Source organism: Paroedura picta, chromosome 7 (assembly GCF_049243985.1).
Source record: "Paroedura picta isolate Pp20150507F chromosome 7, Ppicta_v3.0, whole genome shotgun sequence".
In the NCBI taxonomy this organism is placed as follows: Eukaryota; Metazoa; Chordata; class Lepidosauria; order Squamata; family Gekkonidae; genus Paroedura; species Paroedura picta.
Window position 1 is genome coordinate 15,194,801 of NC_135375.1, and position 26,305 is coordinate 15,221,105.

Sequence of the window (26,305 nt, forward strand, 5' to 3'; positions counted from 1 at the left end):
CCAACCTAGCAACTTGACATGGAGAGAAGAGAAGATTTCTGTGGGTTTTTTTTCTCCCCACCCCAAACTGAGAACATAATAGAATTACATGTATTCCATTATCCCCTCAATGTAATTAACTCTAAAAGGCCCTGAACTGGATTGCCCATGCTGGTCCATAACCTGTCAGATCTCTGAAGCGAAGAAGGGCCAACCCTGTTTAGCATTTGGGTGGTAGCCCACCAAGGTAATCCAGGGTCCCAATGCAGAACATCTTTTGCCTTGAAAACCTGTGGGGTCAACACGGAATTTCTATGTACAATAAACCTCCCAGCTGAACAATTAAACCTCCCAGCTGACCAGCAGGCAGGTCTAGCTGTAAGCTTTAAATGGCTGCCAGCCATTTGAAGACTCTGTTTCACTTCCTTCCAAGCCCAACTGGGCAAAAGGTCCAGGAACTGCTTGAAGGAAGCACCTCCTCTGAACCAAGGGGGCGGGGGGATATAGAATCAGAGAATCATAGAGTTGGAAGGGGCCATACAGGCCATCTAGTCCAACCCCCTGCTCAAGGCAGGATCAGCCCTAAGCATCCTAAAGCAAAATATGGTATGAACCAGCCAAATTCATGACAGATTTAAGGTCACGAACCAGTTTATGCCCTCCCCTGCCAGGCTGAGCAGAGTTACGCCTGTCTTGGCCTTGTGACACCCAGGGGCTTAGAAAGGTGTGGATTTGGCTTCACCCACCCTGAGAGTTGGGCTATTTTGGCTGCTCAGTGAATACTTCTGGCCTGTCACCACCAAGGGATGTTGCCGCTGTCTATAAATTCCCAAGTCGCGGACTGGAGTACTTGCAATCCCATTTTTTTTTCTTCCCTGTGATTATTGCGTTAAAAAAAAAGCATGTAAAAATCACTTTTCCGCTAAGCTTGAAACGATGACAACCCCAGTTGGAGTTTCGCTTCCAACGCAGCAAGGATTAATGTCTAATTATTCAAAGGAATGGCCCCTCTTTCTCTCGTCTCGTTTCCACACTTAATTAAGCGTTCCAGATGATACCTCAGATCTGAAAGGCAAACAATTGGGGATACGGGGTTTGTTTTTTTTTTGGTGTAAAAAAACCCCGCAGTCTCCAACTTTGGTGATAACGAGACGATAGACGTCCGACTCCCATCTGTTCCTTCCTTCTCTCAAATGTCTCCAAAAATCAAGAGGAATGTTCACATCTTTTCTGTCACTCTGATCAATCTGCAGGGGGAAATGTGCCAAAGGAGGGAATCTCGATACAGGAGCTAGCTAACGGAACTGTTGGTTCCATATGTCACCGTTCCTCTCAGAAACCGCCACAAGTCTAACGGTGTTTTCTTTGCTTTTTTTTTTACAGTGGAGCATCCCGACAAAATGGCTAATGACCAAGGTAAGGAGCCATGTTGTGTCCCGTTTTCTCTTCAGATCAGGGCCTTCTGTGGGCAGCGACACCCACTCTACCTCCCCCCCCTCCTCCTGCTCTTCACCTGGCCAGCACACCTGATGAGGCAGACACTGGCATGATAATTAATCTTGTTAATGAAGTTCTGCTCGGCTGAGGCGGCTGTTTTGATGGGGAGCGATGTAAATTTTCTTGAGAGGAAATTGTTTTGTCTCTTTTCTGAAGGACCAATTAAAATGTCAGGCTCCTTTGTATGAAATAAATTTTTTCCTCTCTCTGCTGCACTTCTGAATAATTCACATTAAGTATAATTAAGCTTGGCATAATTTCCAAGCTGCTCTTCAAACCCTTTTTTTGTGGGGTATAGATTAAAGTTCCGGAACCTCACCATAAAAAGGGGGGGGGGAGGTCCTACATTTCTTTAGCCGTAAATCAGCTTCTCTCTCAAGTTGGCACTCCTTGATTAAATAACGCAGACAAAGTTTAGATAACTTTTCAAGACATTATTCTTTCGCGGGGTTGTTTCCATGGTTTTCTGCACCTGGAATTGCTATTACGTTGTTTCTGTTTATGATCTGGGTTTTTTTTTTTGAGCTGGTTGGTATTTACAAAGAGAAAACAGGCGATAAAGTCTTTAGATACATTCATTTGGAGTTAGGGTCGCCAGCTCTGGGTTGGAAAATATCTGGAGATTTTGGGGGTGGAGCCCAGGAAAGGCAGGGTTTGAGAAGGGAAGGGACCTTAGCAGTGTACAGTACTATAAAATCCGTCCTCTAATCCAGCCATGTTCTACCAGGGAATTGATCTCTAGTACCTGGGGAGCAGTTGTAATTCTACGAGATCTCCAGGCACCACCTGGAGCTTGGCAACCCTGCTTGCAAGTCTAATAAGTCTGTGGGTTCGGTGGACACAGATTACAAGTTCTTCAAAAGCACGGCCCTTTTATTGAATCCAACCATCAATTGAAATATCAGAAAACAACAATGGGAAAACAGACTGATATACAATTCCATGGGTCCACCAAGAGCTCTGGTTGGCACTTAATATGGCCCTATGATTGGTCCATAGAGTTCAGGAATCAGATTATGCGACTGGTCCTTTTACAGTGCTTCATTTACATGGCGGTCCATGTTAGCACCTTCTGTCTACATACCTAACAGTGACCTTGCTAATTCCGTTAAGCCATTTTCTTCTCATGGAAAAGGACGCCCTCTAGATTTACAGAATGTTAGATATCTTTGGGGGCTGTAGCTTCAGTTGTTGAACATTGCTTCCATGGCTTTCACCAGTAGCCTCATTGGACAAGGATGGGGCACCATCAGTTCTCGTGTCACACGCACTGGAGGCCAATTTCAGCCGTATCTTCTCTTCTAGTCCTGGCACCGATCAACTTGAATCCTCTAGGTGGGGGTTAATTTCTTTCAGTCTAGCAAAAATGAGTTCTACTGTTTGGGCAGTCAGCTTGGCTAGAAGCTTAGGGTTTCTCCTTCAGCTGCTTTGGTTTTCCCTTGAAGCTCTGCACTTGAATTCTTTCCCTTGCCTTCGTCCTTCCTTGAGTGTTATCATCAACATTAATCAGGGGTGTATATTTATTTGTAAGAGGAATGTTAAAACTAGAGGTGTTCTCTGGGATGAGAAAATCTACAATGTCCCTCTGCAGATCTGTGGGTTTCTCCGAGCCCTGTGGTTGTTCACTAGCAGGCAGGTTATTGACTTGGTCCAGGCCCCAAGGCCATTTAAAAGCCCCCATTCCAACCGATGTCCAGGTCGGTTCCTTATAATTTGACAGTTAAACAGCTTATCTACTGAAACTCTGTTAGTCAGCCAGCAAAGAAATCGGTAGCTGTTACACTCCCCTGAAAATGCTCTAACAAGCAGCTCCTTCTCACAAGCTGAATTGCTCAGAGAAAAAGTTTGCTTCAAAGACCAAAACATCCAGATTTAGTGCTTAGGAAAATTTAGGTCTCGCAGTAGGAACAGATAAAATGCCCCGTGGCTGTAAGGAATCTGTTTGAAATAAAAGATAAGGAAGAATTGCAGAGTAGCAGCTGCCGTGTCCGTTCCTTTGGTGTTTCCAATCTCACAATAATGGCCAAACTACCCTGACCTTCCCATTCCACACATAATACGCTTTCAATGCACTTTAGAAGCAGATTTTCCTGTTCTGCACCAAAAAATCCAGCTGCAAAAGCACATTGAAAGTGCATTATCCAATGTGTGCCGAATAGGTCCTGGATAGCCCAGGCTAGCCCAATCTTGGTCGTGGCTGTTATTTGGATGGGAGTGTTGGGTACATGGGTCAACTGAATCACAGAGCAGGAGCCAGGTTCAAACTAAGAGAACTTATTTATTTATTGTCTGATGTTATTTATTCCCCACCACTCCCGAAGCTGGCTCATGGCAGGTTACAATGGTCCATCATAAAAAAACCCTGGACAAAACCCCATTAAAACCAGGACATCCAACAATAAACAAAAAAAAACACACAGATGGTGAAACCTAACCTGAACCTCCTACCAATATCTAATCCCATGGACTAGAAGGGGGCCATTGATTTTACACAGTCCAGTGCTAGAAACCGATAGCAGTAGCACTGGAAGTGGCACCCAAATGGCACCCAAAGAACTTGTTATGCTATCCTGCCACTGGGTCCATTCAAATGGACCAGTCAGTTCATATCTGGGGAACTCTCAAGGGTGTCAATCAGAGGCTTTGGCAGGAATCTCCAACGGTGTACACCTTTAGGTGGTGGGTCACTGACTTCAATTCTGTGGTGCGATTTTATTAAAGGGTTGATGTTTCACTCTATGAGCGATTCTACTCCTTATGGAACCCACTATTCAGTAGGGAGTCTGCCAAGGAATGCTAGGGTCACTATGCAGAGGCAGGCAAAAGTGAGTGACCTTGAAACTTTGGCCTTGAAATGGGACAAGCTGCCAATTGAGCTCTAGGCCCTGATTGAATAACCTAAGTTCTGCAGGGTCTGCAAGATGGAGCTCTTCTTCCAGTCTGATTGGTTGAGGCCGGAGGAAGCTAATATAGCCAATAAAAGTCTATGGGCCTCTCTCCATTCGTCTCCAGTATTCCCAGCACTAAACTGAAAGGTGAACTAGAATGAGAGATAAGAAAATGGAGAACTGCATGGTTTTATTATTGTTCTATCTGTAATTTAGTAATGCCCTATATTGAATATGATTTGAACCGCCCTGACCCTGCTTATGGGGAGGGGCAGCCTACGAAACTGATAATAAATAAAATAAATAACTAAAATAAATATAGGGTCAGCATAAGAGAGCAGCCAGCATGGTGAAGTTGTTAGGAATGCGGACTTCTAATCTAGTGAGCTGGGTTTGATTCCGCACGGCCCCACATGCAGCCAGCTGGGTGATCTTGGGCTCACGACAGCACTGATAGAAGTGAGCAATAATATCAGGGCTCTCTCACCCTCACCTACCTCACAGGGTGTCTGTTGTGGGGAGAGGAAAGTGAAGGTGATTGTAATCTGCTTTGAGACTCCTCCTGGCATGCCAGATTAGAAGTCTGCACTCCTAACCACTACACCAAACTGGCTCTCTGGTAGAGAAAAGTGGCATATAAGAACCAGCTCTTCTTCTTCTATAAATCAGCTGTGACTTGACAGCACTTTCAACCAAATTAACAAGCTGTCAACAAAGGCTGAATCTGCACGGAGCTTTTATTCCAATCCCCAGGTTGTTTAAGTCCCTGACATCTCCACTGAATGCAATTTCCATTTTGATTTTGTCTGATTTACATTTTCCCTCTGCAACAAGCATGATTGATCTGGAGTGACCCTACCTTTTCCCCATAATATCCTAGAGTGGATATAACCCTCAATATTTGAAAAATTGGCATGAGAAAGTCGCAGCTCTCTGCTTGCTGCTGAGCCTCCATTGTAGAGAAGCCCTGATTGGCCAAGGCTTCAGTTCAAAGGCTTCCTCGTTCCCAGGCTGCAAGTTTGCCTTAAAGGGAAAGCCCTAACTTCTCTTGGCAGAAGCTCCAGAAGCCCTAACTTCTCTCGGTAGAGATTTGCCTCTTAGTTTTTTTTCTCCCTCCTCTGCTGTCTCCAATACTGTCCCCCCACCTTCAAAAAAAGAAAGAGGCTCCTGCTGTGGTTGCCCCCCCCCATTATAAGCTTCCCTAACCATGTGCAAAACACTTTTCTGTTTCAATGGTGAGGGGGGGAATAGAGGAAGACCCGAGTTCAAATAAATCTGGATTCAGCAGGATCCACAACAGAATAAACAAAGTAAGTGCAGATTCAGCAAAGGTCTTGGTGCACAAAATAGACTTGTGCAAGGATCAGTTTTCTCTGTCTCATTCCTTTGCATTCAGAACCCCTTGGTCTTCTCCCCACCCTCGCTTGTCACAAGGAGACCCTCCCACGGCTTGTCGGAAGTAGCCCTCATTGCCTTTAAAAGTTCATCTCTGTTTTTCAATCCAGCTCCCATTGTTCTTGTAACATTTTGCTGTTCAAACATCTCCATTTATTACGCGGATGCCGTGTGGGCAGGGAAATTAGCCACACTGTCACCCAAATGATAGAGGAGCTTGCCTTTGATTCTTATTTGTGTTTACTTGAAATCGCTGTGAGGTATGTAAGGAAAATGGCAACAGCTTTATGTTCTAGAATGCCTATTAAGATCAAACACTGAAGATTATTTGTTTTGCCAATTTGTAACCTAGCGCTGAAGTTTGTTATGCAGTGTGTGTTTTTCCGGCAGAGAACGATTAATAATAAGACAGAGGCTTAAGGCACATGCCCAGGGAGGAAAAAAAAACAAACCCTAAATCACAATATTTTCTTGAGCTACCCATTTAGCCATGAAAGATGGGAAGTAGAGATGGACCCTCCTACTTAACTTGAATAGGAAACAGGCCTACAATTATGAATGGCAGTTTCAAATGCTCGTATAAAAGTTCACATTTTGCTAAGTATTCTAGAATGCCCCTTTATTCACAATTGCATAGGCATCATTTATTTCCTAGATGCAAGGACGTTCTTGTAATGGCATTCGGGAATTGTAATGTGTGGGAAAGGCAGTACATTAACTAGACGACTATTCAATGATTCCTTCTGTAGATACTTTGAATGACTAGGCCCCGCCTCTTGGTTGGCTACTGTGCTTTATCAGGCTCATGCCATCTCTCAACACAAGGACGAGGGGTCGGGGCAAGCCACGGGCATTGGCTTCTGTACCTTGAAGCTTCGTTATTATGTGAGACAGGGTGCTACTACTTGAGAGGAGCCAAAGTTCTAATCTGACATGTCTGCTCATTTATTTATTTTATTTATTTATTATTAAATGTATATACCACCCTTCCTGAAGACGGGCTCGGGGTGGTTAACAACATAAATTCAATTATACAGAGTTAAAAACGAGAAAGCAATTCATAGCAATAAACCCAGATAAGTGTTTCATTAAAATTCTGTCACCAACTAATAGTTCCTCCTTCATAATTTCCTAAGGGGTAAGTGGGAGGAGAGTGGGTGGGACCAGTCCAGATGAGAGGCCAATCAGAAGGCACAAAGCGCAAAACGCCTTCCGATTGGCCCCTCACCCAGACTGATAAGAGCTCCAGCCAGGCGGGTGAGGGGCCATCACGCACCTGGCTGGAGTTCCCACCAGTCAGGAGGCATGAAGCAACCTCACGCCCCACCAGGTATCCCCCTGCCTCCACTGAACTCCCCCCCATCCGCCTACCAGCCGCTGCATTTTAAAATGTAAAGGCGGCAGCAGTGCTCCGCTGCCCCTGGCCCTAGCCCAGCCATGCCATTGGTGGGGGTTGCCCACTGGGGGGGGGGCTTTCACGGGCCCGCTTAGCACTCCCGCAACATTGCGAAGGCCGTGGGGGTGCTCTGTGGCCCCAGGGCCAGCATCGGTGGCGTTGGGGGGGAGGGGGGAGGAGATGGTATTTTGTTGAGGCCAAAGCAAAAGCTGACATCTAATCTGCCCTCCTTAGTCTTCCCTCCCTCTCCTTAAATCTGTTTGTCCCCTCTACTGTATATTCAGAGCCTCTTGTGGCGCAGAGTGGTAAGGCAGCTGTCTGAAAGCTTTGCCCAGGAGGCTGGGAGTTCAATCCCAGCAGCCGGCTCAAGGTTGACTCAGCCTTCCATCCTTCCGAGGTCAGTAAAATGAGTACCCAGCTTGCTGGGGGGTAAACGGTAATGACTGGGGAAGGCACTGGCAAACCACCCTGCATTGAGTCTGCCATGAAAACACTAGAGGGCGTCACCCCAAGGGTCAGACATGACCCGGTGCTTGCACAGGGGATACCTTTACCTTTACCTTTACTGTATATTCGTTAGGGATATTAGTTCATACCTCAGCGGCCTAGTGCTTTTCCCTACTTTCTTCAATTTAAGCCTAAATGTTGCACCAAGAAGCTGATGAGGAATAGCCTTGAAGCTGACAATATGTAGTTCTGGTTGCTGGAATTTACGGTCCTCAAATGATCTTGTTTCAACTGTTAATGTTATTGTTGTTCATGGATTTTATTGTATTTAACGCTGTTCATGTTGTTCACTGACCCAAGATGGCAACTGGTGGTATAAAATCAAATTAATCAAATTAATCAATTAAATCAAATAAATCAAATAAATAAATATGCAGGACCTGAGATGCCAGGCCAAAGGTCCAAGGCAGCCACCAGCATCCCCATGGCTTATTTGCCAGTTTTTGCAGGATTCCACTTTTCCCCCCCTTAACCTGTAATTCCAACTTGTTCCGAACATGTTAGATACACTATAGAAAAGGACAGAGTCCCCACGGTGGGGTGGGGAGGCCAGCTGCCCAGTTTGAGAAAGGAGGTGTGCGTTCCTTTCATGTGGCGAAGTAAATGAGCTTGCTAGATGAAAGTTAGATCGCTCAGTGTATGTGGTTAAGGAACCTGCCTCCAGCCCCCAAGGCTTCATGTCTCAGTAAATAAGAACGTTCTTCCTTCCTTCCTTTTGAACATTTCACTTGCTTTCCCCTCCTTCCCTTAAATTAAATGGGATCCTGAACAGTGTGAAAAATAAACACCATGTTGGGAGCCGCCAAGGCGGTTGGCGGAATACGTATTGTACAAAGGTAACCCGAAAATTCACCTTCCTCTTCAAGTACTGGAAGCTCGTAATCAGGTCTAGCCTGCCGGCCGTACCACCATTTGTTGACAAAAGAACGTTTGGTGTCTCAACATGACTGATTTTGTAGGGAAGGTTCTGAGAACAGAGCCACCATCGCCTAATGAGGTGAATTATCACGACGCCCGCTCTGCACGGCAAGCATTGAGCCAAAGTTTTATTGGTAGCATCAGTCAAGTGTACAAAAGCCGCTCATTTTATTTTTTAATAAGCATATGTAGCACCGAGAAGCCGATACAGAAAACTCTTTAGGAAGTGTTAGGGAAAACAACTGGCAGGCATTCAGAGTGATTGGCACTAATACTGAAATCGTAGGGGGGTTACTTATTTGTTTTTCATCCGTCGAAAAGATACGCTCCCGTCAGATTTGCCTTTTCTTTCTTCACCAAGTTCCTGTCAGATGCGTTTCCTAAGAAGTGGATGCCAGGAGAAAACAAAGGCAAGAGGGGGGCCACGGTGGCCCAAATTAGGATTGTTGCCAGTTCCAGGTTGGGAAATTTGTGGAGATTTGGGGATGAAGTTTGGGGGAAGCAAGGCTGAAGGAGGGAAGAGGTCTCAGCAGGATATAATGCTGGAGAAGACACCCCCTCGAAGTAGGGTTGAGCGCTTCAGCCGTCAATGCAGCCATTCCAGCCCGAAGCAGCTAGCGCCACAGGGGAGGAGGGGCTGCGCCTGTGTGCAGGTGCTGATTGGTGCGTTGGCATCTCCGCTCCCCCTACCTGCACCGCAGTGCTGGCTGCTTCAGGCTGGAACGGCTGCTTCAGCGGCCAAAGCGCCCAACCCTACCACAAAGCCTCTCCTTTCTCCAGGAGTACTGATCTCCGTAAACTGGAGATTAGTTGTCATTCCAGAAGCTGTTCATCTCCCACCTAACACCTAAATGTTAACCATTTGCCTATTTACCTGTTAACCATTTTCGTTACGCTGTATGTTAATTTATTCTCACACTCTACCTATACGTTTGACCTGATGACATTTGTCCCATGACATTGTATGCGAGGAAGTACGCGTGCACACGAAAGCTCATACCCTGAATGAAACTTTGTTGGCCTGGACTCTAAATTTGTTCTGCTGTTAGTAGAATAACAGATTAATAGCAAGGTTTTGATAATGAGCTGCTTCCTCCCCCCAAGACCATGCAATTCACAGCTTGCTGCTCTAATATAATACTCACCATTTTTTCCCTGTAGGATCAAGCCTCTATGTCAGGGGTGGTGAAACTGAAGCTCTCCAGATGTCCATGGATTACAACACATATTGGTTGGGACTCATGGGAATTGTAATCCATGGACATCTGGAGAGCCACAATTTGGCCACCCATGCTCTAAGGCAGGGGTAGTCAACCTGTGGTCCTCCAGATGTTCATGGACTACAATTCCCACAGTCTCATGAGAATTGTAGTCCATGAGCATCTGGAGGACCACAGGTTGACTACCGTTGCTCTAAGGCATTATGCCCTGATGAGGTTCCTCTACTCCCCGAACCCTACTGGAATGCCTCCCAGAATCTCTAGATTCAACCCTAGTTCCCTCTCATCCTCTGCTTTCCCAAGGCTGTGCCCCCAAATATCCAGGGATTGTCTAACCCAGAGCCACAATATAGGGAAGGAGACGACCTCTTCACTTCCATGCAGACATTCCAGATCTGATGTAGCTTGAGGCCAGCTCTGCTTTTGAAAACAGGGGATTGAACAGCAAAAGGGAGAAAGAGCAATCAAGGTAGTTTTTCAGTTTATGACGTCCACTTTCTGTATCAGGCTACAAGCTCTCAGCATGCTGTGTACTGAATGCGATTCCTTATTTGATTTGTTGTTCTTTCTTCAGATCTAGGCATCTAATTTCATTAGGTCAGCTAACCAAATCCCATCGGTTTGCCTTGGTAGCTGTGATTTTAAGTGATGGGTGGCTTGCTGCTTAAATACTTTATGAAATTATCCTAATCCTCCGATGACCAATGCAGCGCCTCCGCGGCATCTGATAAAGGCTTGGTGTTCCGATTAAATAATCAGACAGCTGTTTTTTATAATTAAATGGTGGTGGTTATATAATTGCACCAGAGCGCATTTCTGTAGGGTGTTTTTTTTTCCCCTCCCTATCCTGCACACTGCTTTAGTGCAAGTATGTAAAATAAATTAATTTTGTTACTGGAGCAAATGGTGGGAGGGTTAATAGGGAGATATGAATCTGGAGCCATCAGAAAACCCCAGGAAATTAAAGCAGGAGAGGATATCTTTGAAGAGTCCCATCTTGGTTTCGACCATTTCTTTGAAACAAGATTAATATTAGGGTTGAACCAAAACTTAATATATAGGCTGGTATCCTACTGTCAAGAGCCTCTTGTGGCGCAGAGTGGTAAGGCAGCCACCTGAAAGCCTTGCCCATGAGGTTGGGAGTTTGATCCCAGCAGCCGGCTCAAGGTTGACTCAGCCTTCCATCCTTCCGAGGTCGGTAAAATGAGTACCCAGCTTGCTGCTGGGGGGTAAACGGTAATGACTGGGGAAGGCCCTGGCAAACCACCCCGTATTGAGTCTGCCATGAAAACGCTAGAGGGCGTCACCCCAAGGGTCAGACATGGCTCGGTGCTTGCACAGGGGATACCTTTACCATTACCTTTATCCTACTGTCATTATTTGACATGCTGGGTGGGAGAGATTTTCATCTTCCCATGTAGAACCCTGCTCTGACCCTGTTCACAATGGCCCACTAATTCCTCCGACTGCAGGATCTATGAGTACCAGGAATTCATTGGAGGGGGAAGGTTGGAGAAAATTCTATGCCGAGAGTTTCCCGGCCCCCACAGTATTCAGGAAACAAACCAGGGCTTGTGGTTAAAGAATGCTTTGGTTGTTCTTTGGTTCAGCTTCCCTGGAAAGTTGGGATTATCCCAACATTCTTCTTGGAGAACGTTGGAACAGAATTTGGCAGAAAATTCACAATGGCTGTTTTAAGTCTTCTGGACGGTACAGCAGTTGAACTACTCACAAGTGTCAAACTCAGGAAAGTTCCCAACTTTTGGAAGAAGAGTTTCTTGTGTGTCTATGACCCATTATGCACGGCAGCAGCTGTGTCGGCAGTGCCGTTGTGGTGGGGTACAAAGCCCCCTGAGTAGGCATGGGAGTGCTTTGAAGTGGTGGCAGTGGCAGCGGCAGGGATTGGGGTCATGGGGCCCCCACTGCATGATGGTGGGGAGCATCATGCTGCTCTCCCACCATGGTGGGGGTGGAGGGACGCCCTTGTCAGAACAGATTTTTTTTAAATGCTAAACATTTATTGGGTGCTATGACCATATATGGTCATGTTGACCCCCTTCTAACATGACCAACAATGAAGCCTGAAGAATGTTTTAGGGTTTCTTGATTTTAAAAGGTTGAGAAAGGCTTCCTTACATTATTGTCACACACACACACACACACACACCAGTGACTTGTTTACTCATATTGTGACCAAAGTATGATAGCCTTAAAGGTAAAGGTAAAGGTATCCCCTGTGCAAGCACCGGGTCATGTCTAACCCTTGGGGTGACGCCCTCTAGCGTTTTCATGGCAGACTCAATACGGGGTGGTTTGCCAGTGCCTTCCCCAGTCATTACCGTTTACCCTCCAGCAAGCTAGGTACTCATTTTACCGGCCTCGGAAGGATGAAAGGCTGAGTCAACCTTGAACCGGCTGCTGGGATCGAACTCCCAGCCTCATGGTCACAGCTTCAGACTGCATGTCTGCTGCCTTACCACTCTGCACCGCAAGAGGCTTATATGATAGCCTTAGTGTAGTCATTTTAGCCTCTAGGGAAAGTTCAGGCTGGAACTGATCTGGAACTCACTGTTTTGCCTTTTTAACCATGCAATGGTAGTAGCAATGTCCTCCGATGGAGAAGAACCATTGTGGAAAGATCCTTCTGTTTGGAAACCCAGTATGTCTCGCACTCCAGAGGACGTGCTTCTTTCTTCCTCGTTTCTTGCTCACCATCATGGGAGGCTCGCCAAAGCATCTTTGAACACCCCCCATTGAGTTCAAAGCACTGCGCCTTCCCAGAATGAGGAATTATTATATTACATCTGGCAGGACACCTGCCATTCTGCACCTTGCTGGGTTCAGTCTCATGAATAAACAGAACGCTAATTGTTTCGGCTTAGGGGAAAATAGGATTGGCCAGGTATTTGAAGCCAGGTCTGGATGTTTTTATTTTATGATCTTTATTTTTATTATTATTTTGCACGCTCACATGCAAAATGTAATTCGACCTTTGCTGCATTTGGCTTGCAGCAGGCTTTGCTGTTGCTCGGCTACTTGAAGTGGAAAATGTCTCTGCTCAATATTGTTTTGTCTGGGGGGAAAAAAACATAAACAGTCTGGTCTTGCTTGCTGCGGTGCTTCCTCCTAACTGGTATGAAACAGCATTAAGTTACATCTCTTGCCTGCTGCCTGCATTCAAGCAGCTTTGCTCCATACTGCGCTAACAGAGGGAAATCTTGTTGACTTTATTTTTTTTTAACCTTTTCCTGATACTTCTCTTAGCCATAGGCTTTTGGTGCAGAGGTAAGAGCATCACAAAATGGGAGCAGAATATAGTGGTGCCATGAAAAGAATTTCAAAGCATGCAAATAAAAATGCCAGATGATGATATATCTACAATAAGGGTCAGAATCAGAAAGAGACATTTTGGGGAATCTGAAACATATTTGCTAAGATATCCAATCCCCTCAAAAGCCATTAGATGCTTGTGATGTTTATGAAGCAGCCGGAAGAGTGGCATTCATCAAACTAAGGAGCTATGGGGAAATTTTGCACAATCGTCAAAAGGAGAAAATGGAGGGGGTGGGGAGGAGGTTGTTATGAGAAACAAATGAAGAATGGGGAGGGGTGAAGTTGGCTGTGAGGAGAAAATGGAAGAGGGAAGGGGGAGGAGGTTATGAGGATCAAATGGAAAACCGGGAGGGGCAAAGTTGGCTGTGAGGAGAAAATAGAGGATGGGGAGGGGAGGGGTTGTTCTGAGGACCGAATAAGGAAGGGGAAAAGTTGGTTGTAAGGAAAAAATGAAGAGGGGGAAAGGAGGAGTCGGTTGTGAGGAGAATATGAAGGGGGAGGAGGCTGTTGTGAGGAGATAATGGAGATGGGGAGGGGAGGGGTCAGTTGTGAGGATCTAATGGAAAAGGGGGAGGGGAGAAGATTGTGAGGAGAAAATGGAGAGAGGGGAGAGGAGGAGGTTGCTATGAGGATCAAATGAAGAATGAGGAGGGGATAAGTTGGAGGTAAGGAGGAGGTTATGAGGATCACATGGAGAACAGGGAAAGGGAAAGTTAGCTGTGAGGAGAAAATAGAGGAGGGGGAGGGGTTGTTCTGAGCATCAAATAGGGAAGGGGAGAAGTTGGTTTTAAGTAAAAATGGAAGAGGGGAGAAATTGATTATAAGGATCAAATGAAGAAGGGGAAGGGGTCAGTTGTGAGGAGAATATGAAGAGGAAGGAGGCTGTTGTGAGGAGATAACGGAGATGGGGAGGGGAGGGGTCATGTGAGGATCTAATGGAAAATGGGTAGGGGAGAAGATTGTGAGGAGAAAATGGAGGAAGGGGAGGGGAGGAGGTTGTTATGAGGATCAAATGAAGAATGAGGAGGGAAGTAGTTGTGAGGACAAAAAGGAGGAAGGAGAGGGTAAAGGCCTGATGGGTGTGGGAATGGGAAGGGTCCCAGGTGGGCATGTGCCCAGCTCTGCTTCCCAACCCTATTCTGAATGATCATGCAACTTCCATGGTTTCTCAAGCCTGAAGTATGTTTCAGGGGTTTCTCGATGGACCTCAGTATGTTCTAGATCAAATCAAGCCTCAACTCTCCCAAGAAGCTAAAACGGCTATTGTGCTTTGGTCAAGTCATTAAAAGACAAGAGTCACTGGAAAACACTATGCTATGAGACATTGAAGGCAGCAGGAAAAGAGGAACCTGAGATGGAATTACTCAGTCAAGCAAGCCATGGCCCTCAATCTGCAAGACTCGAGAAAGATTGTTAATGATAGGATATTTTAGAGCTTGTTCATCCACAGATTGGATGCAGCCTGACAGCACTTAACACATACTTAATGGGGGAATGGAGCATAACAAGGCATTGATGTTTTGTACTTAAGAGAACACTGTTTTTACAAGAAAAAGAGTTGGCTTTTACACCCCACTTTTCACTGCCTGAAGGAGTGTCAAAGTGGCTTACAGTCTCCTTCCCTTTCCTCTACCCACAACAGACACCCTGTGAGGTAGTTGAGGCTGAGAGAGCCTTGATATTACTGCTCGGTCAGAGCAGCACTATCAGGGCTGTCAAAAGCCCAAGGTCACCCAGCTGGCTGCATGTGGAGGAGGAGTGGGGAATCAAACCAGGCTCACCAAAATAGAACCCACCACTCTTAACCAATATACCACACTGGCTCTTTAGATAAGGTTTTGTCTTTCCAAAGGAGTAGAATCTTCCTCATACTCCATAAATGAAGATATGTTGATCTGAGAGTTATGAGTATTTTTATCATTTATCTATCATATATCTAAGAGCCTCTTGTGGCGCTGAGTGGGAAGACAGCAACATGCTATTTGAAGCTCTGACCATGAGGCTGGGAGTTCGATCCCTACAGCCAGCTCAAGGTTGACTCTGCCTTCCATCCTTCTGAGGTTGGTAAAATGAGTACCCAGCTTGCTGCTGGGGGGTGAACGGTAATGACTGAGGAAGGCACTGGCAAACCACCCTGTATTGAGTCTGCCATGAAAACGCTAGAGGGCGTCACCCCAAGGGTCAGACATGACCCGGTGCTTGCACAGGGGATACCTTTACCTTTTTCTCATATATCTATTTATTTGTTATTAAATTTATATACGGGCCTTTTCAGGATTGCCAACTCGGGAACTGAATTTTTTTTTTTTTAGCTTCCTCTGCAATCCATTTAAAACAACCCTTCTCTGTGATCATAGTCTAGCTTCTGTTTCAGTCGCTGGTTTAAAATAGAGATCATTTCTCTAGATGGGTTTTTCCCCTTACTTATCTAAGCAAAGTCAAAGCTTAGTAATGAAATTACATTATCATAAATTCAAGATGAGATAGTGGTGGGATTATAGTTTTTTAAATGTCATGTACTGGGCTCGTCAAGGATTATTTAATTCCTACCTCTGTTATCAGTCTAATTGCTACTAATCAAAAACTTAGACCTTTCAATTTCATGCATAAAATTGGAATAATTTACTTTTTAAGGAGGTTTTCTATTTTCAACATCGGTACAGAGTGGGGGAGTGGTTATAGAACTAAGGCCTGTGGATTAACTAATGCCCACAATGACTGAAAGTTATGCTAACTGAAAATGCAAGCCAATTTGACCAATCCATCTGAATCCTGCCATATTACCAGGATTATAATCAGAAACCTGACATGCTACCTCTCCAAATGACATGAAAATCCAATCTCAAACAACTGACTTCTGGGTGTTTTCAAATCCAGCGTGCTCTTAAAGGAGCAGAAAAAGTTTGCACAACCAAAACAAGCCTTACATTTCTCTACTTTGCAATGAATGTTCTGCCAAAAGCTCAAATTGTGCCTTCATTGGGTTATTAAAAAAAAAACATTAAGTAGTTGTAAATCTCTGGGGTTTCTATTTGGATTGTCCAGTTACGGTTAGCGGTAAGTGCATGCATGATTGGTAAAAGAAGCATTCTCTGATGAAAAATGCCTTCCTGATCTTAAAAAAAGGGAAAATAAACACACTATGAGCTAATTTTTAAAAAAGTAAAGCTGAATACAGGGGTTAGCTCTGGAATGTTTTAATTTTTTTAGTCCTCTGAGGCAGGGGTAGTCAACCTGTGGTCCTCCAGATGTTCATGGACTACAATTCCCATGAGCCCCTGCCAGCAAACGCCGGCATGGACTCATGGGAATTGTAGTCCATGGACATCAGGAGGACCACAGGTTGACTACCCCTGCTCTAGGTTGCAATCAATTTCTGTCGTCACCAAGTTCAGAACAAGCTAAGTTGGAATTGTGCCGAAAATGACTTGCGTTCCGGTGTTGTTTCACAAAGTTCCACCTTGCTGTAATATTTGCGGTGCTTCTTGAAATTCCAAGTAGACACCGGTTCCAAAGACTCTATCTTTTGCTCAAAATTCAGGGAGTAAATACATTCTGAAAGCTTTGTAAGAGAGGTGGCTTTTCGTAGGAATGTCATTTCGATCCACCCGAGCAACAGCAACAACAACAAATCTCATTCGGTGTGTGGCTATGAACCGGCCGGGTTGCTCTCCCTTTCTAATGATTACGACTCGACACGGTGTAACATTGCTCTTTTTGTAAGGATCAAATGCCACTGGCTGCGCAATTATCTTGATTGAGAAGTTGATTATGCTGAAAGCCCCCATGATGATAATGACCTTACCTTCCTAATTGTGCCTTTCATACCCAAGAATTCCACAGATGCTGATCGGCAAAGCGGTGCCAAAGAATAATTTCCAGATATACTGAGGTGCGGGGGCCCCTTCTATGAAATGTAACGACTCCTCAAGTTAACACGGCAATTCTCAAAGTGTATGTCAGGGCTCCTTAAGGAAGCAACGTTGGTTCCTTTCCGAAACTAGTTTTGTGGTGTGTACTGTCCACGAAGGGGCCATGGAATGGTGCAGAATAGCCCAATGTCAAAAGCCCAAAAGTTGAGCTGCAAAACAATATTAAAAAATCATTAAAAATATTCATTAAACAAAGCGCACCAATAATATATTAAGAGCAAAGTAAAAACAACGCATATCTAACTGCACATGACAGAATAGAACAAATGCATTTTGACTCGCAGGGGTCTTCCTCAGTGGTCAAATTATTGTGTGAAATGCTCTCTTGTATAAGAGCAAAATTTAAAGCTTTTTTCTGACACATGCGGAAATGTATTCTTGATGTAGAGTTAGGCAAAAGCTGAGAGTGCTGGCCTCAGATAATACATATTTTAGAAGGTGGGCTCCAAAACAGATGCTTTAGAAACACTAGTTGGGGCTACACCAATCAGATTTTTCTTTGCCACCCAGCAAGCCTGAACACTTATTTATTTACGTACATACCCACTTACTTAGTTACTTATTTTGAAGTTTATATTGCACCATATCTCAGCAGATTCAGGGTAGATCACAACGCAAATAAAATCACATAATCAAAATTCTAGGATCATTTATTCATTTATTTATTTTACTTATTTATTTACTTATCTACTTACTTACTTACATACATACATACTTACTTAGATAAAGGTAAAGATATCCCCTGTGCAAGCACTGAGTCATGTTTGACCCTTGGGGTGACGCCCTCCACCATTTTCATGGCAGACTCAATACGGGATGGTTTGCCAGTGCCTTCCCCAGTCATTACCGTTTACCCCCCAGCAAGCTGGGTACTCATTTTACCGACCTCAGAAGGATGGAAGGCTGAGTCAACCTTGAGCCGGCTGCTGGGATCGAACTCCCAGCCTCATGGGCAGAGCTTTCAGACTGCATGTCTGCTGCCTTACCACTCTGCGCCACAAGAGGCTCTTCTAACTTACTTACATACTTACTTACTTTTATTTATGTAATTATTTGTTTGAGTTTTATGCCACCTTCCTGGCACACCAACTCAGGGCGATGTACAACATAATAATCGGAACAATAAAAATACGTCAAAAACTTGACAGCATCCTTTAAAAAGCATTAAACAACATTGATGATTGGCAGCCACGTCATCATTGTTATGATTTCATTGTAGGTCACTTTCCGATCAGCTGTTTTCAAGGGGGTGACTTGTGGGGGGGCAGGCAATGTTATGGGTTCACTGACCCCCACCAAATGCTTGGCAGAAGATCTCCGTTTTGAAGCCCCTGCAGAACTGAGGCAGCTCCATTAGGGCCCCGATGTCCTCCAGGAGCTCATTCCATCCATTGATAGAGCAAACGTGTTGCCCACAGGGAGGCCTTGACATCTCCTGTTGAATAGATCTCAGGTAGGAAGTCCAGGGGAAAGCTCTTTTATAGGAAAACATCGTCTGGAGCCGTCAGGGTTGGATGGACTAGTAATTTGGCTCAGGACCAGATGGGGTCAGGGGGAGAAGTCCCCTCCCTGCAGCAGTGAAGGAGACCAAGACACAGAGTTAGGGCTTTGCATCGAGGTTGATTTGTAGTCCATTCTTCAGCGTAATTACTTGGAATTGAGTCCCACTTCATTAATTACCGAACTTATCATAAAACTCACTTGCATATAAATGTACTTAGGGTGGCAGCTCAACTCACTGGCACTTAGTTTAATGTAGTAACCACTCTTGTTCTAAGAACAATGACAGGAAAAAAATGTTTTAAGGAAGAAGCAAAAGTGGATGAAGGAAACTACAGTTCGGAATTGGTGTTTTAGGGACTTGGCTGCAAAGTTTTATATTGGCATTTATGGTTAAGGCTCCTGCCTTTTTGGCAAAAGATTCTTTGCAATGGAATTGACCAAAGAGAGCTAGAGGTGCTTTTTTTTTTGCATGTTATTGGAGAGATTGTAGAACAATCCCGACAAGTTATGGATTTCCTGTCAAGTCGTGGGGAGAAATCTACATAATTATTGCAGTCTTATCTTTGTAGGGGAAAAGCATTACTCTGCAACACTCTAATGTTGTTAACATTCTGTCTAGAATGTATCTTTCCAGGTCTGTCATTTGAATAAGAGGCAGTTTTGATTAATTTTACTGGATTTGTGGGACTTAGCTCTGCCTCTGCTTTGAGAGCAGGTTTCTTTGGGGGAGAGTATTATTATTATTATTATTATTATTATTATTATTACTATTATTATTACTATTATTATTATTATTAAATACCTTGGGATATCTGCTTAAATTTGATGTGTTAAAATCACTTGGAGATGGCCAGGGAGCAATTCCTGTTGGCAATTCCAGCGGTAATGGCTTTAAACTACATGTAGAACAGTACTGGCTAAGATATCAGGGAGAAAATTTTCACAGTCAGAGTAGTTCAGCAGTGGAATGGGCTGCCTAAAGAGGTGGTGAGCTCCCCCTCGCTGGCAGTCTTCAAGCAAAGGTTGGATACACACTTTTCTTGGATGCTTTAGGATGCTTAGGGCTGATCCTGTGTTGAGCAGGGGGTTGGACTAGATGGCCTGTGTGGCCCCTTCCAACTCTATAGTTCCAAGACATAGGAGCCAGGGAGAATCATAGAATCAAAGAGTTGTAAGGGGGATACAGGCTGTCTAATCCATCCTAAAGCATCTATGATATGTACATGATGCATATCTCTCCAGCTGCTGCTTGAAGATTGCCAATGGGGGGAGGGGAGAGCTCACCACCTCCTTAGGTAGCTTTGGAGAAATTTATGGTGATTAAGCTGGTGTTTATCTGTTAACATAATCACGTGTCCAGTGTTGGCTTCCCACGTCTGAATTTAAGCTTGGTTTTGTTTACACTTTCAATGAGAGAGCAGGTTAAGAGATTTCTCTTTCACTGGGTAACTAATCATTAAAATGATGCCTGAGATTCAAAATGCTGTGTGATGTTGATCATCCAGTTCACGGGAGATCTTCAGCTCCCCCTGCCTGTAGGAGCATCATGACAGTCGGTGATCTCCAGAGCTGCACCCTATAAGAGCAAGGGAGAAGAAGGGCTAAGGGAAGAATCAGCCAACCCTATTGGGCTAAGGGAAGAATTGGCCAGCATTAGCCATGTTGGAAGTGCTTTGTGGGCATATCCACCATCTCTGGATCTTGGCCAGGACTGTCTGCTATTTCCCTGGGGATATTCAGAGTTCCATTAAAAAGGAAAAAGAAACATGTGAAAATATGTAGGAAGTCACTTGTGAAATCTCACAGCTCCTATGTTCAAAGGAGTTTAAATATAGTTCCCACATGGTCCCCCACCCATGCAAACAAAAACCCACCCAAGCCCTAAGAACCTCAGCCGAACATGGCAAGCATGATGGGAACAGTTTCAGAGCAGAGAATCCAACTTAAAGGGGAGGACACTGTTGCATGCCCAAAAGAACCAAAACAGAGAAGCCAAGACTCCTCCCCTTGAAGATAAAACTCTTTATAAAAATTAAATGTTTCAGAAACAGAGAAAATGGAGGAGAACAGTATAAATGATAAAAGAAGCCAAGAGAAGACAGCCTAACTCTGGGCCGCTGATGCTCTGTATTCATGGGGTTTGGGGGCAATGGTGGGAAGACCTCTGGAGTTTTGGCCCTGCTGGTGGGTCTCCTGATGGCCCCTGGGTTTGGGCCACTCTGTAACACAGAGGGTTGGACTGGATGGGCCCTGGGCCTGAGCAAACACATCTTCTCTTATGGTCTTACGTTTTAAAAATAGGACAAAATAAAAAAAATAGAAACTTTTTTGAAAGAACCAGAAAGAAAAAAAGCCCCCTCCCATTACATCCCCAAGAAAAAAAAAACTAGGGAAATATTGAAATATTATTTTAAAACAAAATCAGGAATTAGAAAAACAGCACTGAAAGTGTCTGGGAGGCAGGCTTTCTTGTTCTGCGCCTGCCTTCTGGACCTGTTGAATAAACTTCATATTTTTAGGCAGCAAACTTCTGAATAGCAGTGCCAGGCGGCAGCAACAGGAGAATGCTTTGGTCTCTGTGCACAGACATTGATAGAATCATAGAGTTGCAAGGTACCTCTTGGGTCATCTAGTCCAACCCCCTGCACTATGCAGGACACTCACCGCCCTATTGCTCATCCACTGTCACCTGCCACCCCCTTGAGCCTTCCCAGAATCAGCCTTTCCATCAGGTGGCTCTCCATCTTCTGTTTAAAAATCTCCAAAGTTGGAGAGCCCACCACCTCCCGAGGAAGCCTGTTCCACTGAGAAAACACTCTGTCAGGAACTTCTTCTGGATGTTTAGATGGAATTTCTTTTGATTGATCCTTCAGAGCAGTGGATTCAAATGATGATGGATAAGGGGGTAAAATAATATATATTTTTATTGTTCTGTAAAGAGAAGCTTAGTGTACAAGACTGTTTTGTAACAAAAGGCCCCAAAACTTGTTCTTGACTGTATCTGATGTGTTCTGTTCTCAAGGCCAGAGACAATTGTTTATGTTACCAGAGGACTGAGAAAGAATGGAAAATTATAACCTTTTATAACCTTTTCCCGACGACTTAGCATAGTGGGAATAGGGTGTTCCTGTGGGATGTGCAAGGAGTGGAGACCCCAGGTTATGGGTTTGAAAAGCATCATCATCTTTCCCTGCATTCAATGGAATATTATCAAATCTCAAGTAATCCTTTGTTCGATACACAGGCTCTTCTGGGACAACCCCCCTGTGTCATTTTGTGCATCTGCCGTTGAATAAAATCATAAAAGGTTTTCCAGCGTAGTGGTCATTCTATTTTGGGTACTGCACACAAGGCAAACGATTCCAAAATGCCCAGACCAGGCCCTGGGCTATCAATGATGGAAAAGGAAGTTCCACTTAAATACTAGAAAGCATTTTCTGTTGATGTGGGTTATTTGCAAACAGAACCTACTGCCTCTGAGGGTGATGGAGTTTCCTTTGTTGGAGGTTTTTAGGAGGAGATTGGATGAACAAGCAGCAGGAGTGTGTGGTTTTTAATTCCCCGAGAAGGCGGGAGAATGGGCTGGATGGTCCTCTGTGGTGTCCTCCAGTTCTGTATGATTCTGAATGCATCCTGAATGCAGGGATAGCTTCTAAGAGAAAAAATGCTGACTGATTTCACTTTCTGCTGTCCCTTTTAACTATTAAAGGATGGTGAGAGAAGGGCTAGGGATGAGAGATGTGAAACTCTCCAGGATTTTTTTGGCTGAAGAAAAGAGGTGCTTTGACATTCTCCTCCAATGCAGATGGACAATTGCTGCCTCTCGCAAATATCTAATGGGTGTAAATGTCAAACCATTGCTGTTTGAAGTACTGAGCCTTTTGGCTGGGGATATATCTTCCCTTCTGTTCTGTGCTGATACTGGTTTTTCTTTTCCCCAGGTCGTCATGGTGATGGAGCCTATTGGCCAGTCGACACAAACCTGATCGACAGAAGCAGCCTTAATGGTAAGCAGTGCGGCCTAAAAATGATCCTCTCCAAATGAGGTTCCATTCTTGTTTCACCAGGCTTTGAGTTCTGTCTACTTGCCTCTGTCACCACTGTTGCAAAGGCCTTGGTATCATCACATATCTGACATGGTTGGCTTCTGTTCTTGGCAGGCCCTTGGGCAATTTAGCATAGGAAGACCCATGATGACTGGAGAGTAGGAATGAACGAGTGGTAGGTCAAGGCAGGACATGCAGAAGAAGACCTAGAGCCTCCTTCATTGCCAGAAGGTGGATTCTCAGTTGGTACAGGTCCTAGAAAAAGGTGCACGTCCTAGGAGAAGGAGGAGGAGGAGGAGGAGGAGGAGGAGCAGATTGGTTGCTTTTCACTACCCAAAGGAGGCTCAAAGTGGCTTACAATCATCTTCCCTTTCCTCTCCTCACAACAGAGACCCTGTGAGGGAGGTGAGGCTCTGTGAGAACAGCTTTGCTGTGGCGAGGCCAAGGTCACCCAGCCAGCTGCATGTGGTGGAGGAGTGGGGAATCCAACCCGTCTTGTCAGATTAGAGGCTGCTGCTCTTAACCCCTACATCATGCTGTCCTAGATAAGCAGTAGACGATAGCACTGGATCTCACAGTGGCCTCTTAATCGGCCTGAGCAACTGCCTGACTCTGTAAACCTGTAGAAATGCTAACTGATGTATGGATGATGTGGGTCAATCTAGGGGCCCCAAAGAAGTGTGTTTGGCCTCGACGGGAACCAGGGCCTTCTCAACTCTGGCATTATTGTTGTTATTATTGTTTTTGTTGTTGTCATTATTATTGTTGTCATTGTTGTTATTATTGTTGTCATTGTTGTTGTTGTTGTTATGTTACATTACGTTATGTTACATTGTTTGTTTGTTTGTTTGTTTGTTTGTTTGTTTATTAAACTTCTAGTCCACCAGTCCCGAAAGGCTTGTGGCGGGTTACACAATACATAAAATCCCCAATAAAAATTACCCCTAAAAGCTAAAAAAATACAACAAAATCCATAAAAATCCAAGCAATACTGCGGTGGAGAAAAATCAACTAAAAATCCCACCTGCTATCACCTCCAGGGGTGGACATAAGGGAAATAAATCTAAGCTGCCAGCAGAGTGACCCAGAAGGTGGGTCAAGATCTTCCTTAGCTCGCTGGCCTCAACCATAGACCTGGCGGAAGAGCTCTGTCTTGCAGGTCCTGCGGAACGCCGAAAGCTCCCATAGCTCTTCTGGGAGCTCATTCCACCTGGTAGGGGCTAGGACTGAAAAGGCCCTGGCCCTAGTCGAGGCCAAACACGCTTCCCCGAGGCCCCTAGCCTGGCAGAATGAGCTGCCAGAAGTGATCCGGACCCTTTTGTTACTACCAGAGTTGCAAAGGGCCTGCAAATGACGCTCTTCCACCAGATGTATGGTGGAAGCCAAAACGAGTAAGCAGAACATCAAATCAGGTCTCCTCCCCAACTCTCCCATTCCTCACCAGGGGAAATATTAGATCTCAAAGAACTGAACAACCCCATTAACTTATTTATGGGAACATTACTCTTATGATCGTCCCCGGCCCTAGGGAAGCATGCCTGGCCTCGACCAGGGCCAGGGCCTTCTCGGTCCTGGCCCCTGCCTGGTGGAATGAGCTCCCGGGAGAGCTGCGGGCCCTGCGGGACCTTCCATCGTTCCGCAGGGCCTGCAAGACAGAGCTCTTCCGCCAGGTTTACTGTTGAGACCAGGCTTAACATCTATGCCCCCCCGGGACCTGAGGATTGGGATTAGAGACGGGTACCACCAGTATCCCCTCTCCACTTGCTAGGGGGGGGAATGGGTAGTTGATTAGCCGCTCTTGCCAGGTAGTTATTAACTATTGATATGTTAATTGGTTTTTAATGTATTTTATGGGGTTTTATACTGTTGTAACCCACCACAAGCCACAAGGGAGTGGCGGGTAATAAATTCAATAATAATAATAATAATAATGAATAGAATTATGGGATATTGAGTTATATTAAACTATGGGTTTTTTTAATGTTTTTAGCTGTATATAAGCCTCTGCTGTAACCTATGCCAAGCTTGCTGTTCAGGGAGGGAGTGGCCTAAAAATCAAATAAATAACTAAACCTCCTGGCAATGTCCTGCACCTTCACTGATTGCTGATTTGCTTCCAGGTCCTATGCAGGGTACGGTTAAGCCCCTTGAAGGCTGGTGTTCCACATCCTTGGGTTGCCTTACGCATGTACAACACCTTAGACCTGCAAAGCAATATCTGCTCACAGTGCCATCCTCTCAAGGAGTCTGGCTCATATGAATCATAACATCCTAGAGTTGGAAGGGCCATGCAGGCCACCTAGTCCAACCCCCTGCTCAGTGCAGGATCTACCTAAAGCATCCATGATAAGTATCTGTTCATCAGCTGCTAGAAGACCAGCAGTGAGGGGGAGCTCACCACCTCCCTAGGCAGCCGATTCCACTGCCAAACTACTCTGACTGTGAAAAAACGGATATCTAACTGGTACTGTTCTCCACAGAGCTTAAACCCATTACTTTGGGTCCTATCATCTGCTGTCAACAGGAATGGCTCCCTGCCCTCCTCCAAATGACAACTTTTTAATGGTTCCTTAAGTATGTAATATGAGGTAGCTCGCTGGGCCTCCTTCTGCCCATTATTCAAAAGATCAACTTGCTCCATCACACTTTTTTGTTAATTCTAATGACCTGACAAAACTCATTTAGATGGGGGCATAGTAACATATGGGGATGTTTTCTCTCCGTTAAAAACTGCTCAGATCTTTTGATCTTACATTTGTAGTGTACCACTGTTGTTTTTAACTGTTTTTGATGTTAATTGCTCTGTGCTTTGGTAGGCGGTAGGAGAAAAAATATTTTGGTTACGTATTTTTTTAAAGTTCCCAGAACTTTAAAAAAAATGATGGAGTTACAATATGAATGTGTGCGAGTTCAAAACTTTGGTATGATCATTGGCTGACTTTTAAAATGATATGGCCAACATCTCTACTGATTGAGAGCTGCACACTCAGAGAAACAGGCTTGTGTTTTTACAGCTAGATGAGAGACTTCTCTTTGCTGATCAGTGCTCACAAAGCCAGAATAATATATGCTGGGAGGACACTGGAAATATAGGCAGGAAAAAGCAGAGAGAGCAGGAATCTAGAGAAGTGGGTGGCACACCATAGTCAGATGCTACCTTCAGATGCTACGTTCAGGACCATGGATAGTTCTGAGGTAGACTAGTTGCTCTGAGTCACCTGAAACAGGCTTTGAGGAACCCCAGAAGTGATCATGCAGAATGTCGTTGGGAAACATAGCTGTGTCCATGCTCTTCCCCTTCCCATCCCCTCCAGGCCCATCATTGGCGATCGGGGGTGGGGGGGTGGTCAACATGACCATATATGTTCATATCACCCAATGAATGTTTAACAAATTATAAAAATATATTAAAAGTTAATTAACTCCCTCCCATTCAGGAAACCCTGCCATAGGTATAAGGAAACCCTGGGATTTTATGAAACCCTGGTTGATAAAGCTTGCTTTAAGTAGGCATGAAAAGGACATCTTCATCCTTTGATGGAGATGCTTATCCTTTCATGCTTAGAACAGTGGTTCTCAACCTTCCTAATGCCGTGCCATGATACAGTTCTTCATGTTGTGGTGATCCCCAACCATAAAATTAAGCAAGTGTTCTTTCACAGAAACTAAACAAACCCTGACCAATGGCGTG

The 26,305-nt window shown here is 44.7% G+C and overlaps 1 protein-coding gene across 4 annotated transcripts in view; it reads left to right on the forward strand.

The window, feature by feature from the left end:
- DCC (DCC netrin 1 receptor) overlaps positions 1–26,305 on the forward strand; it is a 939,742-nt gene that overhangs the window by 838,997 nt on the left and 74,440 nt on the right. For all 4 annotated transcript variants that reach the window (XM_077346794.1, XM_077346795.1, XM_077346796.1 and 1 more), the window contains exons 21-22: positions 1,363–1,395; positions 22,510–22,575. In XM_077346794.1, coding sequence (XP_077202909.1) covers positions 1,363–1,395; positions 22,510–22,575 — 99 coding nt within the window. The remainder of the gene's footprint in view (positions 1–1,362; positions 1,396–22,509; positions 22,576–26,305) is intronic.